Here is a 23,376-nt window from a genome sequence, read left to right as displayed (position 1 = left end):
TAATGCATGTTAAGGTGACTATTAGGACAGGGACTGGCTCAGACTAGGTGCTTAAAACTGTAATTTTTTTTAAAAAGATGCTTCTAATTTCTGTGGTATTATTAGTCATTATTGTGGTAATGGTCTTATTTATCTTTTTTATCCTTTGGGTTTTATAGTCCCATACTCCAGCCAACACTTAGCATTTTCCAGATTTCTAAATTTTGGCAGTCTAATTGTAAAGTTACATTTCATTGTTGTTTCAATTTTCATTTCACTGATAACTGTGGATCTGAGTGTCTGTTCATAAGCATGTTAGTCCTCTGGGGTTTCCTTCACTGTAAATTGCATTTTGTCATCCTTTACCTATGTTTCCTTTGAGATTGCTGTCTTTTTATTTTGGATTTAGGAATTTCTTAGACATTCTAGATATTACTCTAAAATGGGTAAAGTGCATACTGATGCTGTATAACTAAGCTCCTCTCTGCCCCGAATACAAGAAACCCTCATACTGAGGCAGGAATATCATCGCCCCTATTCAGCCTGAAGAAGTTATGGAAGATGGATCTTCATCTTCCTACAACCCTTAGGATTAAGGGTTCTCTTATAAAAGGGAGGGGAGAAATGTCGAAGGCATTTGAACCAGAGTGCCTCCATCTTAAATAGGAGCTGGGTAAAATAAGGCTGAGACCTTCTGGGCTGCATTACCAGGAGGCTGGACGTTCTAAGTCACAGGATGAGATAGGCGGTCAGCACGAGATACACGTCATGAAGACCTTGCTGATAAAACAGTTTGCAGCAAATAACCAGGCTAAAACCCTCCAAAACCAAGACGACAATGAGAGTGACCTTTGGTGGTCCTGACTGCTACACTCCCACCAGTGCCATGACAGTTTACAAATGCCATGGTAACATCAGGAAGTTACCCTATATGGTCTAAAAAGGGGGAGAAATCCTTAGCTCTGGGAATTGCCCACCCCTTTCCTGGAAAACTTATGAATAATCCACCCCTTATTTGGCATCTAATCAAGAAATAACCATAAAAATGGGCAACCAGCAGCCTATGGAGTAACCATTCTTTTATTCCTTCACTTTCTTAATAAACTTGCTTTCACTTAAAAAAAAATAAAATGGGTAAAGCATTATAAATATCTTCTCCTACTCTGTCAGTGCTCTGTTAATTTTGTCCGTAATATCCTTTGTGGAACTGAAAAGCTTAGCTTTGATGAAACCTCATTAGTCAATGTTTTGCCTTTTGGTTTGCGCTTTTGTATTTTGTTGAAGAAGTATTTCTCATCCTTAGGTCACATAGACATTCTACAGTTTCTTCTACTAGCTTTGCAGCTTTGACTTTTGCATTTAGGTAATGGGTCTTAGAGTCCACGTCAGGCTTTGCATGTGGTACTGGGACAGGGCTCCAGTTTTACTGTCTTCCTTATCATCTTCTTTGTATTTCTAGAATGTAACTGACACACAGTAGTGTTCAGCAGCCAATTGAATGAAAGAGTTGAGATTTCCTCAGAGTTAGGGAAAGCAAATGTGTGTGTATGTAAATCCTGTGAAGGATATTTCCATTTGAAAGTAAATGTGTGTGTATGTAAATACTGTGAAGGATATTTCCAAGGGGAAGCATGGTTAGAACTGGAGGGCAGAATCCCTCCTCCCCTCCCCAGTGCAAACATTCATTTAGGGGCCATGTGTGAGGGGTTGGTATTGGGAGGATAGATTAAAAGAAAATATTTATCTATTGATTGAAAATTACTCAAATATTCCCTTTTCTATTCAGTTTTACGTGAATCAGAATGCAATAAAGTCAAGGGCAATATTAAAAATATCTTAACAGCTGGCACTGAATAGGCACTCACTAATCAGGATGAGTGCTTTAAGTGTGTGATACTGGTGTGATATGCTGAATATTAATTGTGGAAACTATGTGGTTGCTAGATATTATTAAATGATATATATATACATATAAATGCTTTATGAACTAAAGACTTATACAAATGCTAGACACTACTGCTATTAGCTCTACTTGGCCACATAGAAATACAATTTAAAAATCCCCTCTTTTTTCTATATAATATTGATCTGGTTGCCATAATACAATCTATGAACCAGTAGATGAAATAAGTCAATTAATTACAAAAATTTCCTTTGATTTTCTTGAAAAATTCTCTGCCTCTCAGTGCAACCTGAAATCAGAGGGTTAAGCAACTTCAAAGGATGTTACCTGTTATCTGACCTATGACCCTATTGAAGTTTTATTTTAGAAAAGTTTGAGGGTAACTTTATAGGTCTTCAGTTGTAGAAAAACATTCCAGTAGGTGGAGCTCTTTCTCAATGTTTGTTCATTTTTTAACCATGGTAGGGACTCATTTCTTTTTCACCTTTCTTTTCTGCAATGGCTTAGTCATAACAGCACAGATACTTACAGCAGCATCTGAAATTAGCATCAAATATGGGCTATATATTTCTGTAAAATGAGTTTTTCCCCCAAGTTGTTTAATGGAACAGCCATGGTTAATTTCCTTTTGAGACCTGATCAAACACCATAGGATTTTTTTTTCTCCCTTTGATTATCCGCATCAAAGATCCAAAAATACCTGCCTTTTACTATGAAGCTATGTCTAGGTCCAAGATCAAATAGTGCATGTTTTTATTCTCAATTCTAGTTATGCATACTAATGACTTAGCTCTTGTATGGTCTGTGTTGCTGTACACCTCCTACATATTAACAATTTTAAGTGTGGAGCTTAGAAGCTGCAAGTGTATATGATAATAAATATGAGCATAGCAAGAGGGTTCATTCTGGTCTGGGTAATTCATTTAGTACCATCTCTACAAGCCTCTCTACCAATCTGGAATTATACGTAGGTAACAGAATTAAAAGAAAGAAGTGTCTAGAGATGGTCACTTTAGAGGCAATATAGGAACTGTAAAATGGACATCTGAAATAATGAGCAATTCCAGAACTTAGCAGGAGTTAAGTTTTTGCAAAAGCTAGTAAATGTGTTTAGGAAACATCATCTGATCTCTTTGGAGAGCAGATATACTCTTTGGAGTATAGATTTTTTTTTTTTTTACTAATTTATTAGTAAACATTAAAAAACCTCAAATCCTACATATGGAAATCTATAGGAAAGTTATCACATTGTTCCTTCAGTGAAACTTTAGTTTTGTCCAGAAATAAAAAATAATTATAGCTGAAGTGTCCAGGAGCTGTGCTCACAAGTGTGAGAGCAGAAAAAAAATACATTTCTTTCTCACTTGTTCTGTTTTATTTCCTCCCTTTGCTGCTGTTTGACTTATGGGCAATACAGAAAGCACATCTAAAGAATGGAATATTTTTCTATGATTAGCCTTGAGGCATGGAAAGTGGACAGTAGTAATGCAATATGAGGGTGCGGTGGACCAGATGTGTCAGACTGTCTGCTAATGCCAAAGAGATGTCTAAAGAAATGAGAGATGGTGAGGGGTAGCTGCTGTTATAGTTCACTGAAATTTCTAAGTATTAGGCAGGAAGAATGGAGACTGCCCAGATAATTGTGTGGCTGCTGTCCTCTTATCATGCTTCAAGTCTAATTGTAGGAAATGCAAGTAAACTTAATTCAAAAGATACTTACTAAGCATGCAATAAACAATGTTAGGAGCAGGGCAAAGGAATTTGAATAAATACGATTTTGTTTTCATAGAGGAGACATACAATTGGATCATTATAATTGAAAAATATCATAATAAGTGTTATAATAAAGATGTATATGAAGGGCAATTTACACATTTCCCTGACCCTTGGTTTCTTCATATGCTGTTCTCTATTAATAAGCATCTACTATTGCCCAGCCAATATGACAGGGACTTTTGTCCAATATCTTAAAAATAATTTAATTTAATCACCACAGCTTACTATGAGGAGGATATTATTACCCATTGTTTACAGATGAGGTTTGGAGCAGTTAGGAAAGCAATGGCCCATTGATCACGTCTTGTTATGTATAATGTTCTTTTCCAGTGTCACATTCCGGGCCCTAGGGAGTCAGAAGCTTGAGTTAATAGTCCTCTCCTTTTCTGCTTAGCCTGAAACTACTGCTTCCAGGGACAATCCAGCCCGTGGGAGCTCCCAGCCGAGGGGACTGCCTGCTGATTTGTTGGCACTTGTTCTCAGCGACAGCAGCTCAGAGGCGAGTGGGGGTGGCACTCTGTGATCACAGCTCCTTTTGGAAACCTATGTGGACTCTAACAACAGCTACTCCTCATTGTTTCCTATCTCCTTCAATGGTATATTGGTGTCTTGGTGAGCAGCCTTCATATTTCTGCACCACAGTGGAGGACAGCTCACAGCACTTTCCTTGTTGAGTTCTTCAAGGGCGAGTCTCTTAAGGAAAATGGGTTCACCAGGAAAGTGAGCCTGGGAAACTGATCTACTCTGAGGTTTCCTTCTAGCAGCTTTGAATCTCTGAGACAGGATATAGTTCTTCAGACTTCCTTTGCTCAGACTTAGCTCATATGCTCCTTTTGGGTTACTATAAAGTGCCTATAATTTCCTCTAGGCAATGTCTGAACTAAAATTCCTCTTCATGTGCCTCCTCCACAGGTCATGAAATCTGGGAGCAGCTTTGGAAATCTCATATTTCTCCAAACTGGGTACATAGAACTTAGCTTCCTTAGGGTCTGTGGGTTGGGTAAATATAAGTGGTCACTTTTTGATTCTTGGTGTGTGACTTTTAAGGTGTCTGCTCTCACTGACTTGGAGAACAAGAATAGAAACTGGCTTTCTTCTGGCACAGCTCTGGTTTGTCCTTCTGTCTCTTGTCTCCACCCAACCCCCATCAGCTTAGAGATTGGAAAGAGATGGCATTTTCTTAAGGATTAATCTGAAGCATCCTTGTTAATCCCCCCTCCCCTTCCTTCTTGTGGAAGACCTCCCTTTTTATCTGAATTTCTAGCTGAGGAAATAATTTTCATGTTATTTTCTTACATAGTATTTGCTAGAGACAACTTAGTAAACATCATGTGACTATTTCATGAATTTAACCCTTTTTATGCCAAGAATGATTTAACTCTATAACCGTCACAAGTTAAGCAAAAGCCACAAAGTGACAATTGGCAGTTCCACACAGTGTTAGCTGTAGATCTTTATATAATTACACATTGTAAATCTCAAATGAATGAGGAGCTGTGTGTTGTGTTGCAAAAGAATAGCATTTTCCCTTAGGCAATTCTATTCAACTTCTACAGACCATTAAAGCTGGAGACTCTTGATGGGGTGGAGGGGGCATGCTTGCAAACACAGTCTCTCAGAGAGCATCATGAGCTCCAGGCTCTGTGGGCTTCAGAATCTGCTTTCCAAATTTTGGTTTTCAATTCATATCCAAATAAAAGAGGCATGTGCATCTGCCTAAGGCAGAAAATAGATCATGGGAGATTAGGCGTTGTTTACTTGAGTCTTGTTTGTTTGAGAAAAGGTGACCTCAGTGGGTTCAACTGTATTCACACATTTGTCCAGTCTTAGAGTGAAGTTCCCTTTTTGGTAAAATAGAATTAGTGTCCCCAGGGAGCTTCAAGACAGAGCCCAATACAGACCTGTCTTCTGATAATACTGCAGTTTTCCAAGCCACTTATTTTATTAGAAATTAGTGCAAATTTTGGATTCTGCTGCATAGTATATCCTGGATTGCTTTAAAATGAGAATAGCGTTTAAGTTATGCACCTAGGACAATTGACACTTTACATGCCATGTTTATCTTGGAATTTTGCATATACTTTGACACATTAGAGGAACACAAACTCAGTTTGAGAGTGCAATCCTGGGCCAATCCTGAGTTGCATCCCTTGGTCTAAGCCACTGGGGGTTATTACCCAACTTGCATTGGTACTGTGAGCCACCCAACTCACCTCCTTACCCCCAACATGGACCATGTGAAAGTAGCACTTGCATGGTTCCTGAGCTTAGTTTTGAATAATTTCCTCTGACCCATCTCCAACTTGACATATTGATTGGCTCTCATTCCTGCTGGCTTTTGTGGAGTTATGTGTATTCCTAGTTAGGTCCTTGCTTCTGTCTCCCTTCCTGTGGTTACAACTGCTTCCCAAGGTTGGTCTTTTTATTGCTTGCCTTTCAGTCTTTCCTTTGCTTACCATTCTTCAGCCACCTGGGTGGCTCATCCTTGCCTCCAGGATGTTCTCTTTCAGCAGGGTTCACTCCCAGTAACTTCCTCTCCAGATTGCCTAATGCTCCATGAAGAGGGGTAAGGTGGGTCCTCCTCTCTCAACAAGGACGTAGACACAGAGGCAAGAATTATTGTGTAATTGAGTAATGCTTTTTAGCCACAGTTTCTTTCAATATGTCCTGGAGCATTGAACTAGACTAACTTTTCTATCATTTTTCCAATTAGAATACTTTTCTCAACCAAACGTTAGTCTGTAATAGTTTTAAATTACCATGCATGATTCGCAGTGATTTAATATTCACAAAATTCCTGCCATCTTAATATGCTCTGGAATGGGAGGTTGATTGGGAAGTCAGTTCATGAGTGGAAGAGAGCAATTTAAAATTGTTAGAACATTTCACGTATCTTAGCTCTTGGTGGGAATGGTTTGGTGCCTGCTTAATATAGAAGAATCTGAAATTGCTGGGCAATGAAATTTCAATCAGGGGCTCTGTATCTGAGGGAAACTCTCCAACGAATAGACCGTGAGCTTTCACATCACTCTATTCCTTTGGGAAATCTTTTTTTTTGGGGGGGGGGCGTATTTTGTGCACATTTCCAGCCAACATTTAACTAGACCTACAGTTGCAACAAACTCCACAGTGATCTACTCTCTCAATTTCATACCTGAGTCCCTCTGTGTTTTCAGGTCTTCAAGAAACAGAAAAGTGTACAATCTACAACAGTTTTGACACGAACAAAGTTCATTTCCCAAACTGTGGAATGATTATATATTTCTCTGAAAATTTGAGCATTTCTTGTATTATGTTGGGTATCAGCAGTACAGAGTTGTTTACATGGCACCTTGGAATCTAAGTGTGGGTGAATAGGTGAGGTTTTCTTTGGCTGGCTTATGTCTAAACACTTTGATCTCAGTGTTATTTTAAGTTTAACTCCATGAAGTTTAAGATTTCCACTGAGCTTGATACTGAGGAAAAGGTAGATTCTCATGGATTTGAAAACTTGAGGGCTTGTTTCTCTGTGGGCTCTGAGACATGAATCCCTGACTTAAAACAAAGTTGTTTCATTGGCAGTTCTCCATCCGGTATATTAGGACATAGCCAGATACCTGGTAGAGGTATTCCTACCTTTGGTAAAATTGCAAAATAGATGAGGGTGCTCACAAAAGAAACTATCACCAGAGTGAGCAGGCAACCTACAGAATGGGAGAAAATTTTTGCAATCTACTCATGTGACAAAGGTCTAATATCCAGAATTTACAAGAAACTTAAATATATTTACAAGAAAAAAGCAAACAACCCCATCAAAAAGTGGGCAAAGGATATGAACAGACACTTCTTAAAAGAAGACATTTACGTGGCCAACAAATATATGAAAAAAAGCTCAACATCACTGATCATCAGAGAAATGCAAATCAAAACCACAATGAGATACCATCTCATGCCGGTCAGAATGGCAATTATTAAAAAGTCAAGAAACAATAGATGCTGGAGAGGCTGTGGAGAAACAGGAACACTTTTACACTGTTGGTGGGAATGTAAATTAGTTCGACCATTTTGGAAGACAATATGGCAATTCCTCAAGGATCTATAACTAGAAATGCCATTTGACCCAGCAATCCCATTACTGGGTATATACTCAAAGGAATATGAATTATTCTGCTATAAAGACACATGCACACAATATGTTTATTGCAGCACTATTTACAATAGCAAAGACTTGGAACCAACCCAAATGCGCATCAATGATAGACTGGATAGAGAAAATGTGGTACATATACACCATGGAATACAATGCAGCCATAAAAAGGAATGAGATCATGTCCTTTGCAGGAACATGGATGAAGCTAGAAGCCATCATCATCAGCAAACTAACACAGGAACAGGAAACCAAACACCACATGTTCTCAGTCATAAGTAGGAGCTGAACAATGAGAACACATGGACATAGAGAGGGGAACAACACACACCAGGGCCTGTTGGGGGGTGGGGGGGTGAAGGGAGGGAACTTACAGGATGAGTCAATAGGTGCAGCACTTGCACACATCATGGCACACATATACCTATGTAACAAACCTGCACATTATCCCATTTTTTTCCTTCTTATTTTGCTTCCTCTTCATTCTTTTTTTTTCTTTTTTTTGAGACAGAGTCTCACTCTGTTGCCCAGGCTAGAGTGCAATGGCGTGATCTTGGCTCACTGCAACCTCCGCCTCCAGGGTTCAAGTGATTCTCCTGCCTCAGCCTCCTGAGTAGCTGGGATTACAGGCGTGTGCCACCAGGCCCAGCTAATTTTTGTATTTTTAGTAGAGATGAGATTTCACTATATTGGCCAGGCTGGTCTTGAACTCCTAACCTCAAGTGACCCACCCGCCTCAGCCTCCCAAAGTGCTGGGATTACAGGCATGAGCCACCGCACCTGGCCCCCCTTCATTCTTGATGATCCCTTTAACTATTCCTAGTACTCCAAAATAGCCTTCTCGTTTTCCAAATACAACCTTTCTATCTTCTCTGCCCTAGGAACAATCATCTCAATCTTTTGTACACTCACTTCTGGGGCTCTGATTCCTCTTAATGTATTGATAAGTACTTGTGAATTAAGCTACAGCCTGTCTCAGCCCACATATTTATTTATTTATATATATTTTAGAGATAGGTCTCACTCTATCACCCAGGCTGAATGTAGTGCCTATGTACAGGATTGATCATCGTGCACTATGGCCTCAAATGCCTGGGCTCAAGCAATCTTCCTGCCTCAGCCTCTTGAGTAGCTGGGACTATAGGCATGCGCCACCACACCTGGCTGATATTTAAATTTTTTATGTGGAGGCAGTGTCTCATTATGCTGCCCAGGCTGGTCTCGAACTCCTGGCCTTAAGTGATCTCCCTGCCTTGACCTCCCAAAGTGTTGGGATTATAGGTGTGAGCCACTGTGTCCAGCCCTACATGTTTTTTCTTTATTAAAAATCTTTGTAGACAAGGAGTTAGTGCCTACCAGTGACTCTCAGCCTAGAAGTGGACAGTCCAGTCACACAGTAAGGAGCAGGTGGTGTTTTCCTGTGTCTTTTGAGGAAGAGCTTTTTCCCCATTTATCCTTCACTGTTGACGTCAAATAAGGCCAACAGGAACCACTAGTATTTCTCCTATGTTTACTGAAGGACAAATCTCAGAGTACATTTTACTTGTAAAAAATGCCATACTAGGACAGCACACATTGTTTATTAACTTGTTTCAAAGGCAATTTAAGAAAGCTCAAGTCTGATTAAATGATACAGAAATGATGTTTCTGGAGAAAAGATCTCAGTTCATTAATTTTTAAAATCTTTGCCCCCTCTTTCATCTTTTAAGCTGTGATGCTTTTTATTATTCTATTATTTATTTATTTTTCCATAAAGATGTTTTGAAGCCTCTGAATTTTCCTCTTGGGTACGTTTTACTGTTATTACAGTCCCTTGTCACTATTATTCAAATGTTCAGCATTTAGAATTATTAAATGTCTTTCCTGAGATTGTAACTTTTATTCTCGATTATCTGATAAACATAAATCAAATATTTATCATGTGATTGTGATTAAAATATATAAACCCTCAACTATGTTTATAGTAAAGCAATCTTCCTAAAAATTAAATAATCTTTTATTTTTGCAACTATTACTGGACAATTGTGAAGCGTTTTATCTTTTGACACACACACACACACACACACACTCTCACATGTATATATAAGTTTTTTTAGTGATTTCTCATTAAATTCTAGGAAACTATGTCAAGATCTCCCCATTTTAGTGTTGAAGAAGTTTTCAAGTTACTTAAGGCAAAGTAGCATGCTTGGATGTCACTGTGAATGAGGAAGGGTGTTTTTAGAACACACAGCCCTGATTACACCTTCTCCTGAGTCACACGCAGAAACTATCTCCAGTGGTCCTAGAAATGCACTTGCGTGGGCACAAGTGGCAGCTATGGTTGAAGTCAAATGGGATGTTGGTTTGTCTTGTTTAGGTTAAAATACGTTCTGTCAATGAAAAATAATTTAGGGACACATTTGTTCAGATTAGTTACAATACATTTATCTGGTGTTTGAGGAACTACCCTGGGAGATTGAGGAGACTCAGAAGTTCAGAGGATCAGAGAATTTGATCCAGGAGCCACATTGGCTTTATGTGGGAGAAGTAGGCTTCTGGGGGCTCTTGGAGGAAATAAAAGCAAATACATGCACATTTAGGTGATGCTGTGGGGAAAACCAAGGACAGGAGTGGATGTTGAAAAGAAGGCAGATAAGTGAAAGGGAGAGGCAACTTGTCTTGAAAGAAGGGAAGAGAAGTGGAGCCGTGGAAGTGGAGGAGGTGGATGAGGCTTTGAGGCGCAGGAGGAACCCCATTTATGAGTACTGTGCTATGTATTGAACGTTGACACCATTAGATCCTTACAGCAACCCCGTGAGGTGGGTGAGATTCCCCCAGTCTACCTGTGGGGGAACTGGGACACAAAGAGAGGTTAACAACTGTTGATGCTTCAGCATTAAAATTCTGATCCAGGTTTTAAAGGCCCTGTTTTTAGCTCATGATTTTATCCATTATCCTGCTGATTCTTGAGATGAAGTCTCCTGGAGAGATTTTCTTCTTTGGTCACTTTGCTGACCTTTTCTCATGCCTGTTTATTACTGAGATGGTCACACACGGAGAGCAGGTCTCCCTGCCTATAGACTGTTCCTGGGGCACTTTCCTGGTTTTTTTTCCAGCGTGATTCTGATTTCAGCCTACTTGGCCAATGTTACTTCTTATTTGTATTCCAGGGAGAGAAGTCACCTGGCTGTTGGCACTCCCCACTTGGCAGAGCCACTTAGTGGCTTCTGAAGAGAGAGAGCCTCAGGAATATCAGCCATTCTTCCAGAGATGCAGGGAAGGTGGAGTGAGGGGCATGTGTCATCTCATGACTAGCTGTGAATTTCCCTGCAGCTGCTTTCCCGGCCCACTGCTGCTTCCTGCATCAAGCTGGTGCCCTGCAAACCAGCTTGCACCTGCACTTCTTGAGAGGCGGAAGCTGTTGATGAGGAGGGGCAGCCAAGGCCGGCTCAGGCAGCCAGGGTGGGCTCAGCCAGCCTGGCTCCAGATCCACCAGGCTGTAGGCAGCTGTGGGTTCTCCACTGTCATGGCATCTTGCCATTCAAGCTTCCTGAGAGAGGAAAGGATGGAGAGAGAGAACTGACGTGCTAATCAATTTTGGTGTTGTCACTTCTGTTTGGGACACTGTTTGGAAAAGGCCACTAGTGCATGACCATGTTTAGAGTTGAACATGTTTTCCCAGGTGGGTTAGTTTCAACTTCAGCATGGGCTTCTGCTCTCTCCAAGTGCTACCTGTGTAGGCTCTGGTCTTTGTGGGCTTAGGACTCTTTGGGGTAGGGACTGAGACTTGTTCCTGTACCCACAGTGTCATATTCAGGCACATATAGGAGTCAGGGAGAATAATAAAAATTTGTTGAATGAATTAATTTTTTTTGAATGAATGAATGACAAACACCATTCATTGGAATTTATTTTACTATATATATATTTTTTGAGGCAGAGTCTTGCTCTGTTACCCAGGCTGGAGTGCAGTGGCACAAACTCTCACTGCAGCCTCTGCCTTCTGGTTCAAGCGATTCTTCTGCCTCAGCCTCCTGAGTAGCTGGGACTACAGGCGCGTGCCACCACCCCAGCTATTTTTTTTTTTTTTTGTATTTTTAGTAGAGATGGGGTTTCACTATGTTGGCCATGTTGGTTTTGAACTCCTGACCTCAAGTGATTGTCCCATCTTGGCCTCCCCAAATGTTGGGATTACAGGCGTGATCCACCGTGCACAGCCCATTTATTGGAATTTATTAAGAAGTGTTCTTGAAAAAAAAAGGTAAGAGAATAGTGGGGAAGTTGGACAGGAAAGGGAAAGAAGCCAAGAAAGTGTACAAAAGCAAGCAAAGTCTCCCAGAAGCTAACTTTAGTTCAGTTCCACAGAAGAGCTTTTGAGATAGCAGCAATCACACTTCAGTGTTGTCCAGAACAGGCAAGAGGTCACTGAGGTATTTACACCCAGTACCATCCAGCATTAAGAGCTGCTCCCAGGGGCATCAATTCTCATGCTTTCCAGCTTTGGGTATGTGATGGCAGAGCTGTTCCTGCAGCCTGCGGGCAGCCTGCTGATAAAAAGACACAGGTGCTGGCTGTGGGGAGTGAAATTGCACTAGAATTTGGTGTATACAGATATCTTGATACTTAAAGATTGGTCCGTGGGTTAGCAGCAGTAGCACAACTTGAGGATGCGTTAGAAATTCAGAGCCTCAAGCCCCATCCTGGAGTAACGAAATCCTAAAACATAATATAACAAGATTCCCTCAGGTGAGTTTTTAAAGCACAATAAAGTTTGAGAAGTGCTGTGGTGAAGGGAGCCAGGAGATCGTGTGGTGTGCTGACATCTGTTACAGGGCAAGGCCTCATTAATAATTCTCCAAACTTGGAGAAACTGCCTACCAACTTATTTCTATGGGGAAAAGTATGCGCAACATGTGGCTCCTCCTGGGGGTAATAACAGTAGAACAGGGATTGATGCCTTAAAAACAAACAAATGAACAACAGTAACAACAAAATTTCTCATCCTTGAAAATTGCAGTCACCAGGACATCGGTATTTGGCTGTTTAAGAAACAGACTACTAAATACAGTAAGCTTTCCTTAGGCCAAGACCATAAGCTCTTTATATAGGCTAACCTGTTCAATTCTCACAATAGCCTTGAAGTGGTACTTTTATAATCACTACTTCCATTTTACAGATGAGGAAGTAAAATACAGAGAAGTTATTCGTTCTAGTCACTCAGTATATGGTGGATCTCAGAATCCATTTCAAGTCTCTTGGCTCTAAGTGATTCTTGGCTTGTATTCTGTAATTGCCTCTTGGAGGAGGGTGGGAGCTGATTGGGACTGCTCCTAGAATTCTTAAATTACATACGCTAGCTACCTTGACTGCCTATGAACACAGTCAGTCTGGCACTTTACTACCTCCCCTTTAAATGGCTTAATTTCAGAAGGTATTGCTTCTTCTTCAAATATTCTTAAATTTTCTGAGATACAAAATTATTCAAGCCTAAGGTGGCACTAATGCAGTTGCTGCTGGAAACTCTTTGCACTGGGCCTGGAGGTCAGGTTCATGGTCCATCTGGTCAGATGCTTGCAGGGGCTGATGTGTGCAGAAATGGCCTGGCTCCAAGCCTTGGAGGCTTCCAGGAGAAGCTTTCCATGGGGATGGGCAAGTGCCTGCAGAAGGGAGGGCTCCTTTACTCTCACTCCTCTTGCCAGAACTCAAACATAGCTCCCTCACCCTGTCCCCTAGAGGCATAGAATGCTAATGCAGATGTTCTTTGAAACAGTCAGGGAAAAGGCTCCCCGAGTGTATAGCATGAGCATTTTCTGCAGGGCCAAACTGGCTCGCAACTGGCCTGTGTGCTGGGAGCCTAACAGGAAATAAAGGTGAGAGGAGTGAAGCACTTGATACCACTGCACATGCTGAAGAAGGCCGTAGGGGAGCCTCTTCTGTCACCTTGGTTTAATTAAGGGTGGATGGAGGAGGCCTTTCTTCAAGAAAATGCCAGGAGTGTCTAAGGGATTTTTGAAGTAGGCGGCTCATTTGCAGCATAAGGAAGAATGATTTCATTCCATTGAGTAAATAGGCAGGGAGATGAAGAGCAGTGGTGACTTTTAATTTCACTTTAAGGAGATTATGGAAAGCAATATGGTAATGATCCCTGAGAGGCAGCAGCATGCCAGTGGACTCATTCTTAATGTCAGAGACTTTGCTTATATATAAATCTTATTATTTGTCTCTCTTCAACCACCAGTGGGTTGTGCAATCTGGATCCCATTACATTGCCTCAGTTCTTCTGTGAGAAAGATGGAATTATTTCAGTCTTCTGATGATTCATGGGGCTCATCTGGGAAAGAAACTAGAGGGGCTTCCTTCGCAAACATTTCCTGACCCCCTGCAAGGCTGGTAGGACATGGCCTTTGCTCCTGAGCCACTCCCAGCCCAGGCTTGCCCACCTGTTTGACTTTGGAGACAGAGGAAGTGTTAACTTTAGTTAGTATTTTCTTTTGATTAGGTTTTTGCTGCTTGGCTAAAAGGTCCACACTGTTGGTGGAAATCTCTGCTTTCTGTTTTGACTGTGCTGCCCTGGGTTCATCTCTTTTAGATTGTGTGAAAACCCTGGTGATGCATCTTTGAATGGGGAGGAGAGGTTTTGCTGCCCACTTATCTTTCTGTCCATCTGGTAACTCTCCATTGTTTTCTCAAGTCTCCTCCAGAGGGGAGGCGAAGAATAAGTGCCTTGATTTTGCAGCTTTTTCTTTCCTAAGGGCCTGCCTGGGAAGGGTATTGCTTCTTGTTTCCCTCAATTTCTAGGCTACTTGAAGGAGAATCATGCAATGAATTTACGTAAACCTGGGCGCCTGGCTCTGCAGGCACTTTCTCGTAATGAATTACCCCCCACTCCTGAATTCAGTATGAGAGTGAATGGGCCTGTCATACAGACTCCTGAGGCCTTTCAGTTGTGGCCTCTCCATCTCTTATTTCCTGTATCACTCAAAGTCCAACCAGGAAAACAGAAATTACTGTGTTTAAAACAACGTGAATTTAATGCAAGGAACTGGTTATGATGGCAAGAACTGGGTAGTCGTGTAGAGGACGGTAGGTACTCTGGAGATTAGAAACAGTGAGAGGTTGCTATACCATCCCTGTCTGCAGGAACAAAGAAAGAAGGAGGTGTTACTGGAGCCCATGGGTTGGGGTCACTGATAGTTGTCTGTTCAGTGGGAGCTGGGGTAGAGGAGAAATAGCTTCTGCTGGAGATGCTACCCAAGACAGAGAGCGGCAGAAATACTCTGGCTTCTCCTTTCCTCCCTCCAGTCTCATTAGTGCTCCTGCTGGCCAAATCCAACTGGAAGGCAGCTGAGGAGGGAACATGGGAATGATCCTGCAAGAGTTAGTCCTTCTGCGTTACAGAGTTAGGTGGGGGAAGGCTGGGAAGAATTTAGGAACAAGGTGTCTAGGGCATAGCACCAGGAACCTCACTTGTAGGCTCTTCCCAAAGTCCCAAAGCAGTTCCAGCACTCTGATTATGTGCACACTTCCTCGTGTGTGTTTGCAAACCCGACATAAATGGTGGTGTGAGATCTTGGTTGTTTGTTTGGAGAAGTTCAGGGATTGTCATCTTTCTTGGTCGCCTTTCATGACCTTCATGTTCTAGTTCCTATTTATTCTTGTTTTTCCACCACCTTCACATCTTCGTACTAACTAGCTCAGATCTGATCTGCCAATCTGCACAAGGTTTAATTTCATCCCAACTAATTTGGCCCCTATTTCTCTTTGCATTTCCTTATCCCCTCCTTGGTCATTAGGAATAATTTTCTTTGATAAGGTAATTGAGATGCTGGGCATAATTTATCAGCTATCATGGCTGTATTAGGATTCCATATTAATGAAGACACAGTGGTAAGACTGTTATTCCAGTTCCTGTTAAATCCAAACTCACTCACTGCATTGACACTGAATGGCAGTAAACTACCATTCATTAAACTCACCAAGCTTATATTATTCTCCATAGAGACAGCTGGAAAATTATCTTTGGGTGCCACAACACTAATTTTAATTTTAAAGAAATGAGCCATGAACTGCTGAAAATAATAATTCTCAATGATGACACCTGAGATGCTGTTGTGGGTATCAACCAATATATTAATTTTAATCTCTGGTTTCCAAGCAGCAGAAATTCTCTTGCTAGTTATATAAGAAATGTGTTAAGGCATGGCCCATACAGCTATAAACACAAAAAGAGTTTTTGAAAAAAAAAAAAGGCTCTCCACTTTGCTGAATAGGTTGCTGATGATCTTTTTACAGGGTCTTCTCATTTGGAATGGTAGGGAGTTGACCAGTTGTCTGTCTTTCTGATATGAATATCCCACTAGCAGCACTAATATTCTTGCTTTAGGAGAACTGTATTTCAAAAAGATGCTATTCTTCAAAAACTTTGTGTTTCTTGTTTGGATTTGTGTACTTGTGTTCTTTGAGACTGAAAGAATTTGTTTTGCAATCAAAGCAAATATTCTACAATACACTACTAACAAGTAATATCCATGGCTAGTTTCTGACATACTTTGAGATAAAAAAGCTAAAAAGACAATCACTTCTGAATTCCAAAGGAAAATGAGTCAGCATTACATTTTAATTTCAACTTATCACCACCATGACCATCACGACCCATTTGCCTGTTTTTACATTTTATGATAATTTGCCCTTTGTTTTGTTTTGTTCAGGCTCACTTAACATGGTGGAGCAGACTCTTCAAATATCTTCACAGTGATAAACCCTGGTTCCAATTCCTATGGCCCCCTATTCAACTGTTCCATAAACTACATGATGGATTGTATTAGGGAGGCTGTGCAAGTCCTGAACAGCATTGAGTTTAGCTCTAAATGGTTGCAGTTTTAGTGTGTACTATGAGGCTCCTTCAGCCAAGGAGGTTGAAAGTCTTCTAATAACCTAAATCCCTAGAGCAGAAGGAGAAGAGCCAGCAGTTGCTTATTCTCTTAATTATTTAAATTCCTTTCTTTTTGCATCTTGGAAGCACTCTCCACGGTACTAACAGTCAAACCACTGAGGAGAAGATTTATTTCTCTTCACAAAGATCAGGTGGTTCAATCAGAAGCAAGTGGCCACTGGAGATTTGGATGAGTTTGGTAAGCAGCTCTCTTTTGAAATCAGTGCTTTGTTCCTCCTTCCTCCCTCCCTTCCCTTCCCCTGACTACAGGTTGCACTGCTTTCCTTGAGGAGATAAGATTTTGCATAGAAAGTTTGATTTGCTTCAGAAATCATGACTTTGCAGCTGTAGAGAATCTCATGAGTTCCATTGATTGCCCTTTCAGTCAGTCCTACAAATAGTTCTAGAAGCATTACTAGTTTTCTTCCCATATCGGAGGCCAAAATATAAGCCAATGCCCAAGATAACCATTCTTTAAAATTTCTCCCAAACATAGATTCTAAACTGTTTGAAAATCCATTTCTTCTAAGAAAAGAAGCCAGACCAAAAAATATGTATTATTAGCATACTAACTCAGTTCAGTTCTCTCATGCTCTATTTCTTCTAGATTCCATAGGTTAGAGTTATGAGTTATTGAGGACACAGGGAGTCTAATAATTATTAGTGTCCCCTATAGCACTCAGGACAGGTCTGAGTATAGAGCAGATACTCGGAATATGTTCATTAACTTACTAGGTCTGATTTCATGGCATTTGGAGATCAGGATTCTATTGGGTAGGATGCTACATTTTGTGAGTAAGGAAAGACCCAACACAAATTAGCATAGAGAAGAATGATTTTATTAGCTCCTGTACCTGAAAAGACTCCATGAGGGCTCTAGCTCTGTGTTTCTGCTTTGTTTCCAGTTGGCTTTATGAGATGGCTGCCTGCCTCAATCACAGAATAGAGTCCCAAGTTCACCCATGTCTTTATCCCCAGAGATTCAGTTTCAGTTGAGCTTAGGTGAGGCTCAGGAGTTGGTATTCTTTAAAAGTGCCCCAGGGGATTCAAGTGTGCAGCTAGGGCTTAGAACCACTGCTCTAGGGGTATTTATCTAGGCTAAGGTGACCCAATAAGATTTTGTCTCCTTGGAGTTTGAAATCTGGAATGGGAATACCCAGAAACTGAGTGTTTCTGAGGCTGAGTCATGCTGATGATAGTCATTTATAAAGAGGACCTCTAAATTCTCCTATTGAAGTTTGATTTACCTTGGTCCCAATTCTTCCCACTTCTTGGTCATTCACTTGATTCTGTGAGATACCCTAGTGCTTATCCATCTATCCAACCATCCACTCAACAAACATTTATTCAGTATCTAGCTAGCTGCTGTCTCCTGAATTTCATCTAAAGAATCTATGAAAGTTGTTTAAAAGTCTGACTTGGGTGAAATTTTACAAACTGTTGTCCCAGCTCTTATATTGATAACCCCCAATCCTTTCTTATTATTTGGTTTTACTTTCTTCGGCTTTTAAAAATACATTCACTGTTTTGTTTTGTACTGTGTCCTACTGTTACCCAACTTCTTTCCTGTCTGAGCATTAGCATCCCCAAATCTAGAGACAGTTTGGAGTAGTGATTACCAGCATGGACTCTCAAGCCAGACTGTCTGGGTTTGACTTCTTGCTCCTCTTACAAGATACCTGGTTTCGTTTTGAAAATGATAATTCTTTTAGTTCTTTCAGGCTGCTGTCACAGAATATCATAGGCTGGGTGGCTTATAAACAACAGAAATTTACTTCTCACAGTTCTGGAGGTTGGGAAGTCCAAGATCAAGGTACCAGCAGGTTCAGTGTTTGGCATGGGCATGCTTCCTGGCTTATAGACAGCTGTTTTCTTACTGTGTCTTCTCATGGCAGAAGGGGTCAGGGATCTCTCTAGGGTCTCTTTTATAAGGGCACTAATCCCATTCATGAAGGCTCCTCCCTCATGGCCTAATTACCTCCCAAAGGCCCCACCTCCTAATACCATAATATTGGGGGTTCAGATTTCAACATGAGTTTTAGGGGGGAACACAAACATTCAGTCTATCGTAGTGTTAATAAAAGTGCCTAACTCAGGCCTGGTGTGGTGGCTCACGCCTATAATCCCAGCACTTACTCATAAGGCTGTGGCAATCAATAATCCAGGAAAAGTATGTGTCACTTTCTCATGGAATACTGAATGAGTGATGGCAATTATTGGCATAATCATTAGGTGTTTCTGTTGCTTAGAGCAGGTATATCTATTATTTCTGTAAAGGGTCTGTCTCTGTGGCAACTGCTCAACTCTGCCATTGTAGTGTGAAGCAGCCTTCGACACTATGTAAGCAAATGAGCATGGCTGTGTCCCAGTAAAACTTACATATGTGGGCTGGATATGGCCCATGGGCCATGTTTTTCAGGATCTGGCATAGAGCAACAGGAGCTACAAGTGTGAATTAATATAATTGTGGAGTGAGGCTCTTATTATTGATAGTCGTGGCTTATTGAAACTTGTAAGAAAACTTCTATTATTTTCAGAATGAATAAAATTCTGGGAAGAGAAAGGATGGGTCAGGACTCTAGTTTTAGCAGGATTTTAGGTCACAAAACATAGGTCTCATTATTACCAATATGCATTTATCACCTATACTTGCTAGCTGTGGGGAATAGGAAGGTACATAGGGCTGAGTCCTCAATGGGAAGGGCTTCTTTTTCTTTTTCTTTTTCTTTTGATCTGCTTCATGTGACAGGTGTGGGTTTTAATGTTGATGGTGTAACTAGGATTCCTGGAAAAGACAGTTGTGGAACGAAAGTTTTCTTATGGGAAGTTATTTTATAAGGATAAACATTCTTCCTCTGAGGCACTTCTTTAGCCATGTAGAAGCCATTCAGGGGCTATGCCTAGAGAGGAATTGTTTAAGGACCTTCCAGCATGTAGTTACAGTTTCATTTTTCAGTGCAGTGGAGCAAGGCTGTGAAGGTTTACTCTGCATTTAGAGGGGAAAAATGTGACACTTCGCCATCCCATTGATCAAGAGCTTGGCACTTTTGTGGGCAGCAGGGAGACTTGTAAAGAAGACAAATAAAACCTCTGGGAACAATAGTGATTCACTCCCAGAGAAGTTCTTGCCCAGCTGTATACCCTCATTTCCAGGAGTATAAAATCAGTACTGTTTCCTGCAAAACAAGAAAACCCAAATTGAAATACCAAAGTGAGACAGGGAGAGAAGGAGATGGGGAAAGAGGGAGAGAGACTTGGGGAAGAGGTGCTGAGAGGTAGAAACAGGGGGAGAGAGGCTAGGAGAAGGAGACAGAAGTCAAAAGACAGAATTCTTCCTCATTCCCTGAGCCCTCTTTCCTCACAGATGGAGACAGAACGAGAGGCAGAGGCATAGAGAAAAGTAACTCAGAAAGAAAGGCAAAAGAAAGAGGAGGCTATTGGTCTTCAGGGGTGGGAAAATAGGATATAGTTTACTGGGACACTTGAATTGAATTTTCATCATTTAAGGCTTTATCTTACAGGGGAGCAGTTTACTTTGCTACCTCGTGTCTCAGAGGGAGATGCACAGACAGGTAATGGCCATAGGATCGCATCTGTAATGTGCCCGTGCACTCATCCATCCTGTTTAAAAAGCTAGCTCATTGGTAAAATCATGGTCCCCCTGAGGCCCTAAAGTTCATAAAATAATATGTATTCAGTAATAGCTAATTCTTCTCTCTGGTCAGCAGGTATCATTTCTTAAGGAAAATGTTCAGGATGGAAACCTAAAATACCTTGAGCTTCTCTGGCATCAGGTGAGAACCATGGGTATGTACTGCTTATAAAGAATAGACTTTTAACAGAAATCTTGATTGTGTGAAGAGAGCACTATTTTGCTGGGCTCAAGTTTTCTTTCTTTCCCTGTGTCTTCACTTATGGAGGAAGATTTTTATGTTGTTTTCCTTCAACCAACAGCAACTTGCTGAGTTTTTTTCTTACAGATCTTAAAATTTAATATGAACTAGCTTTTTGACTTTTGCCTGTGGAAAGGGTAGGGGAGAGGGTGATAAGGAGAAATAATTTGCCCTAAGGCAAGTGTAGAGAAATCTGAGATTATAAGTAGTGCAGTGTGTTTTTTAGGTACACTTTGGGAGTTCCAAAAAGCTTTTGAGGGCCTTGATGAAAATTTTTGGATTGACAATTGTAAAAGTGAGAAATTTTTGTTTACCCATGGAACAGATCCATCAAGATAGTGGCAAATGTTCATAGGCCATAGGACACGAAAGACATCAGCCTATACCTAAGAGAAGCTAGACTCTAGCCAATAAAGGATTTCAATAAAAAGTGACTGTGGTATTTCCTTGGGCTACAGACCTTACTTCTGTTAGAGCTATGTTGCAATTTGATTCTAAACCATGGCTGAAGTCTGCTTTTCAGAATGGAATGAGTTATATAAGAGATACTGAATAACTCACTTGGAGTTGTTCTCTGTCTCTTATGTACTTATGTACTGGAGAACTGCGTGCTGTGGTCTGTGCCTTGGGATGTGTCAAGGCCATTTCTATGACGTGGCAAGAGGATAAAGAGTATTTGAGTGGAATCAAGTGTGCGTGGACGCTGTTTGAGGACAGAAAGCCAAACTCAGATGATTGTTTGGGGCTGGAATGACTGTTCCTGGTTGGAATTGTTTTGCATTGAGTAACTGACACAAGCAAAAAGGAGTGGTAGGAGAGAGACAAGGAACGTTTTCATATTTGGAGAAATGGTATAAAAGCTCTTGGAAATGAGACAATAAAAGCAGGTTTGAATCTATCTACTCTTCTGTAGTGACTCAGAATATTTCAAATTTCCGCTGTGTGCTGTGTTGTCTCATTAGACTGCCACAGAATATCCATTCAGGATATTCACTTCATCAACAGTGAAATGAAGATTAGATCTTTCTTCTGCCTTCCATTATCCCTGAGAACTGTCAGGGGAGATGTCCATCTCTTCCTGGAAATGAAATGCACACTACCTGCTTAATAATTAACCTCTAGAATGTCATGTGAAATATCTGAAAATTAACTCCTTGGCTCTGGAAATCAGAGTTTGTCCAAAAAAGACATCCTAAACTGAGCAAAAATTTGTTCATTGCTTCTGAATCAACAAGAAATTACAAACATGAGCCTGGCTACAAAAAGGATTGGCAAACCAAATTAATTTCTTTTGAGCTTTGTGATGGTCTATGTAGCAGCCATCCCTGCCTTTTCTTTTGAAAATGATATAAGTGACATTCTTTTCTTCTGAAAAGACAGGGATATAATTGACATTAATGACTGCCAATAAGGATCCTTGTCATATAATCCAAGCATTATCCCCAGACACTTTTCTTCATTGACTTGCATATCCTAATTTCTTACAAAATTATTCAAGCAGGAGATATTATTTTATACTCAATTAAAAGCTGTGGATATTTATAATGGGAAGAGTTTCCTACCTTTAACTGTTTTTGCATTCATATACCATTGCACACTTTTATTTATAAATAAAATATTTGTTTGTGGGGTCTGATACTCTTTAGTCAATATGGAAATAACGCCAGAGTTCTTTATTCTTAGAACCTACTCATATCAAATAACTGCTTGTACCATTGTAAAGAAAATGACCCCATTAGTGCTCCTGGGAAGTCCCTTTTTGATGCCATGTTTGGGATTAACTGTCAGAAATAAAGGACACACTTCAGTTATAACCTCAAGGTGCTTATAGGTTGGGGGGTTTCTAGTGACCACTGGCCACCGTCACATTGTTGCTGGAAGGTTATGCATTTCTAATGGCATGGAAGGTATTTTTGCTCTCCTATTTTAAGCACAAGTCTCTTTTGTCCAGACACCTATTTTAGTTCAGTAACTAACTAGTTGCAAGAGCTCTTGAACCTGGTCTTTTGGTGCTTCTGAATCAGCAGGTGCTATGATCACAGATATGTAATAGTAGGATGAGATAAAAATGCCAATGAATATAAATCTGGTAATACTGGATTGGTGTCTCTTCTTTGCATTTGGCATAAAAGGACTTGAATACTCAGGGTGAAAACCCTGAAAGATGTCATATCTGATGCCTGATCCTTGAGGTGATGTTTGAAGAAAAGATTAATAGAGACTCATGGGACTTTAATTTTTCCCTTTTATCCTCTTTAAGTGGTAAAATGGCATAATAAGAAACATAAACCTGCCAAGAATGTGGCATTTGCTAAAAGAAACTATTGGTGTCAAAATTAATCAAACACATTTTCCTTCCCCATTCAGATTGGGGTGTATCCTGGTCGTCTAACTCACACTTACTCGCCTGTGATGTGACAATGTCCCCTTGCTACAGTGGGCCAAGTTTCTCTGTTTCTGAATTCAAGAGGCTTTGTTAAAATTCTAATAATTCCCGGATTGATAAGAAGCTCTAAGCTCCTTGAAAGCCAGTATGTTTATAAGTTCATTTTCTTTACCTTTCTGCGAACTAGGGAGTGGAGAAAATTGAAAATAATCTTAGAGAAAAATGAATCATACTATATAATACATGGTGTACTTAAAGTTATAAACAAAATTTTACCTTTGAAAGTTAACTCAAATACTTTCTTCTCTGAAGTCATTCCTGATATTCTACTTCCCTGACTTTCCCGCTCTAATAGATAGAAGTGAGTTCTCTCTTCCCGACACTTCCCAAGCCAGCAAC

The 23,376-nt window shown here is 40.5% G+C and overlaps 1 protein-coding gene across 1 annotated transcript in view; it reads left to right on the top strand.

Annotated features, from left to right (window-relative positions):
* The window catches only part of LOC134808295 (putative uncharacterized protein CCDC28A-AS1), a 340,334-nt gene that overhangs the window by 173,080 nt on the left and 143,878 nt on the right, over positions 1–23,376 (top strand). Inside the window, exon 3 of the mRNA XM_063792905.1 lies at positions 20,427–20,492. Within this exon, the coding sequence (XP_063648975.1) occupies positions 20,427–20,466 (40 nt within the window). The 3' untranslated portion in view covers positions 20,467–20,492. The remainder of the gene's footprint in view (positions 1–20,426; positions 20,493–23,376) is intronic.

Source organism: Pan troglodytes, chromosome 15, assembly GCF_028858775.2.
Source record: "Pan troglodytes isolate AG18354 chromosome 15, NHGRI_mPanTro3-v2.0_pri, whole genome shotgun sequence".
NCBI lineage: Eukaryota > Metazoa > Chordata > Mammalia > Primates > Hominidae > Pan > Pan troglodytes.
This window is presented reverse-complemented; position numbering and strand designations above follow the sequence as displayed.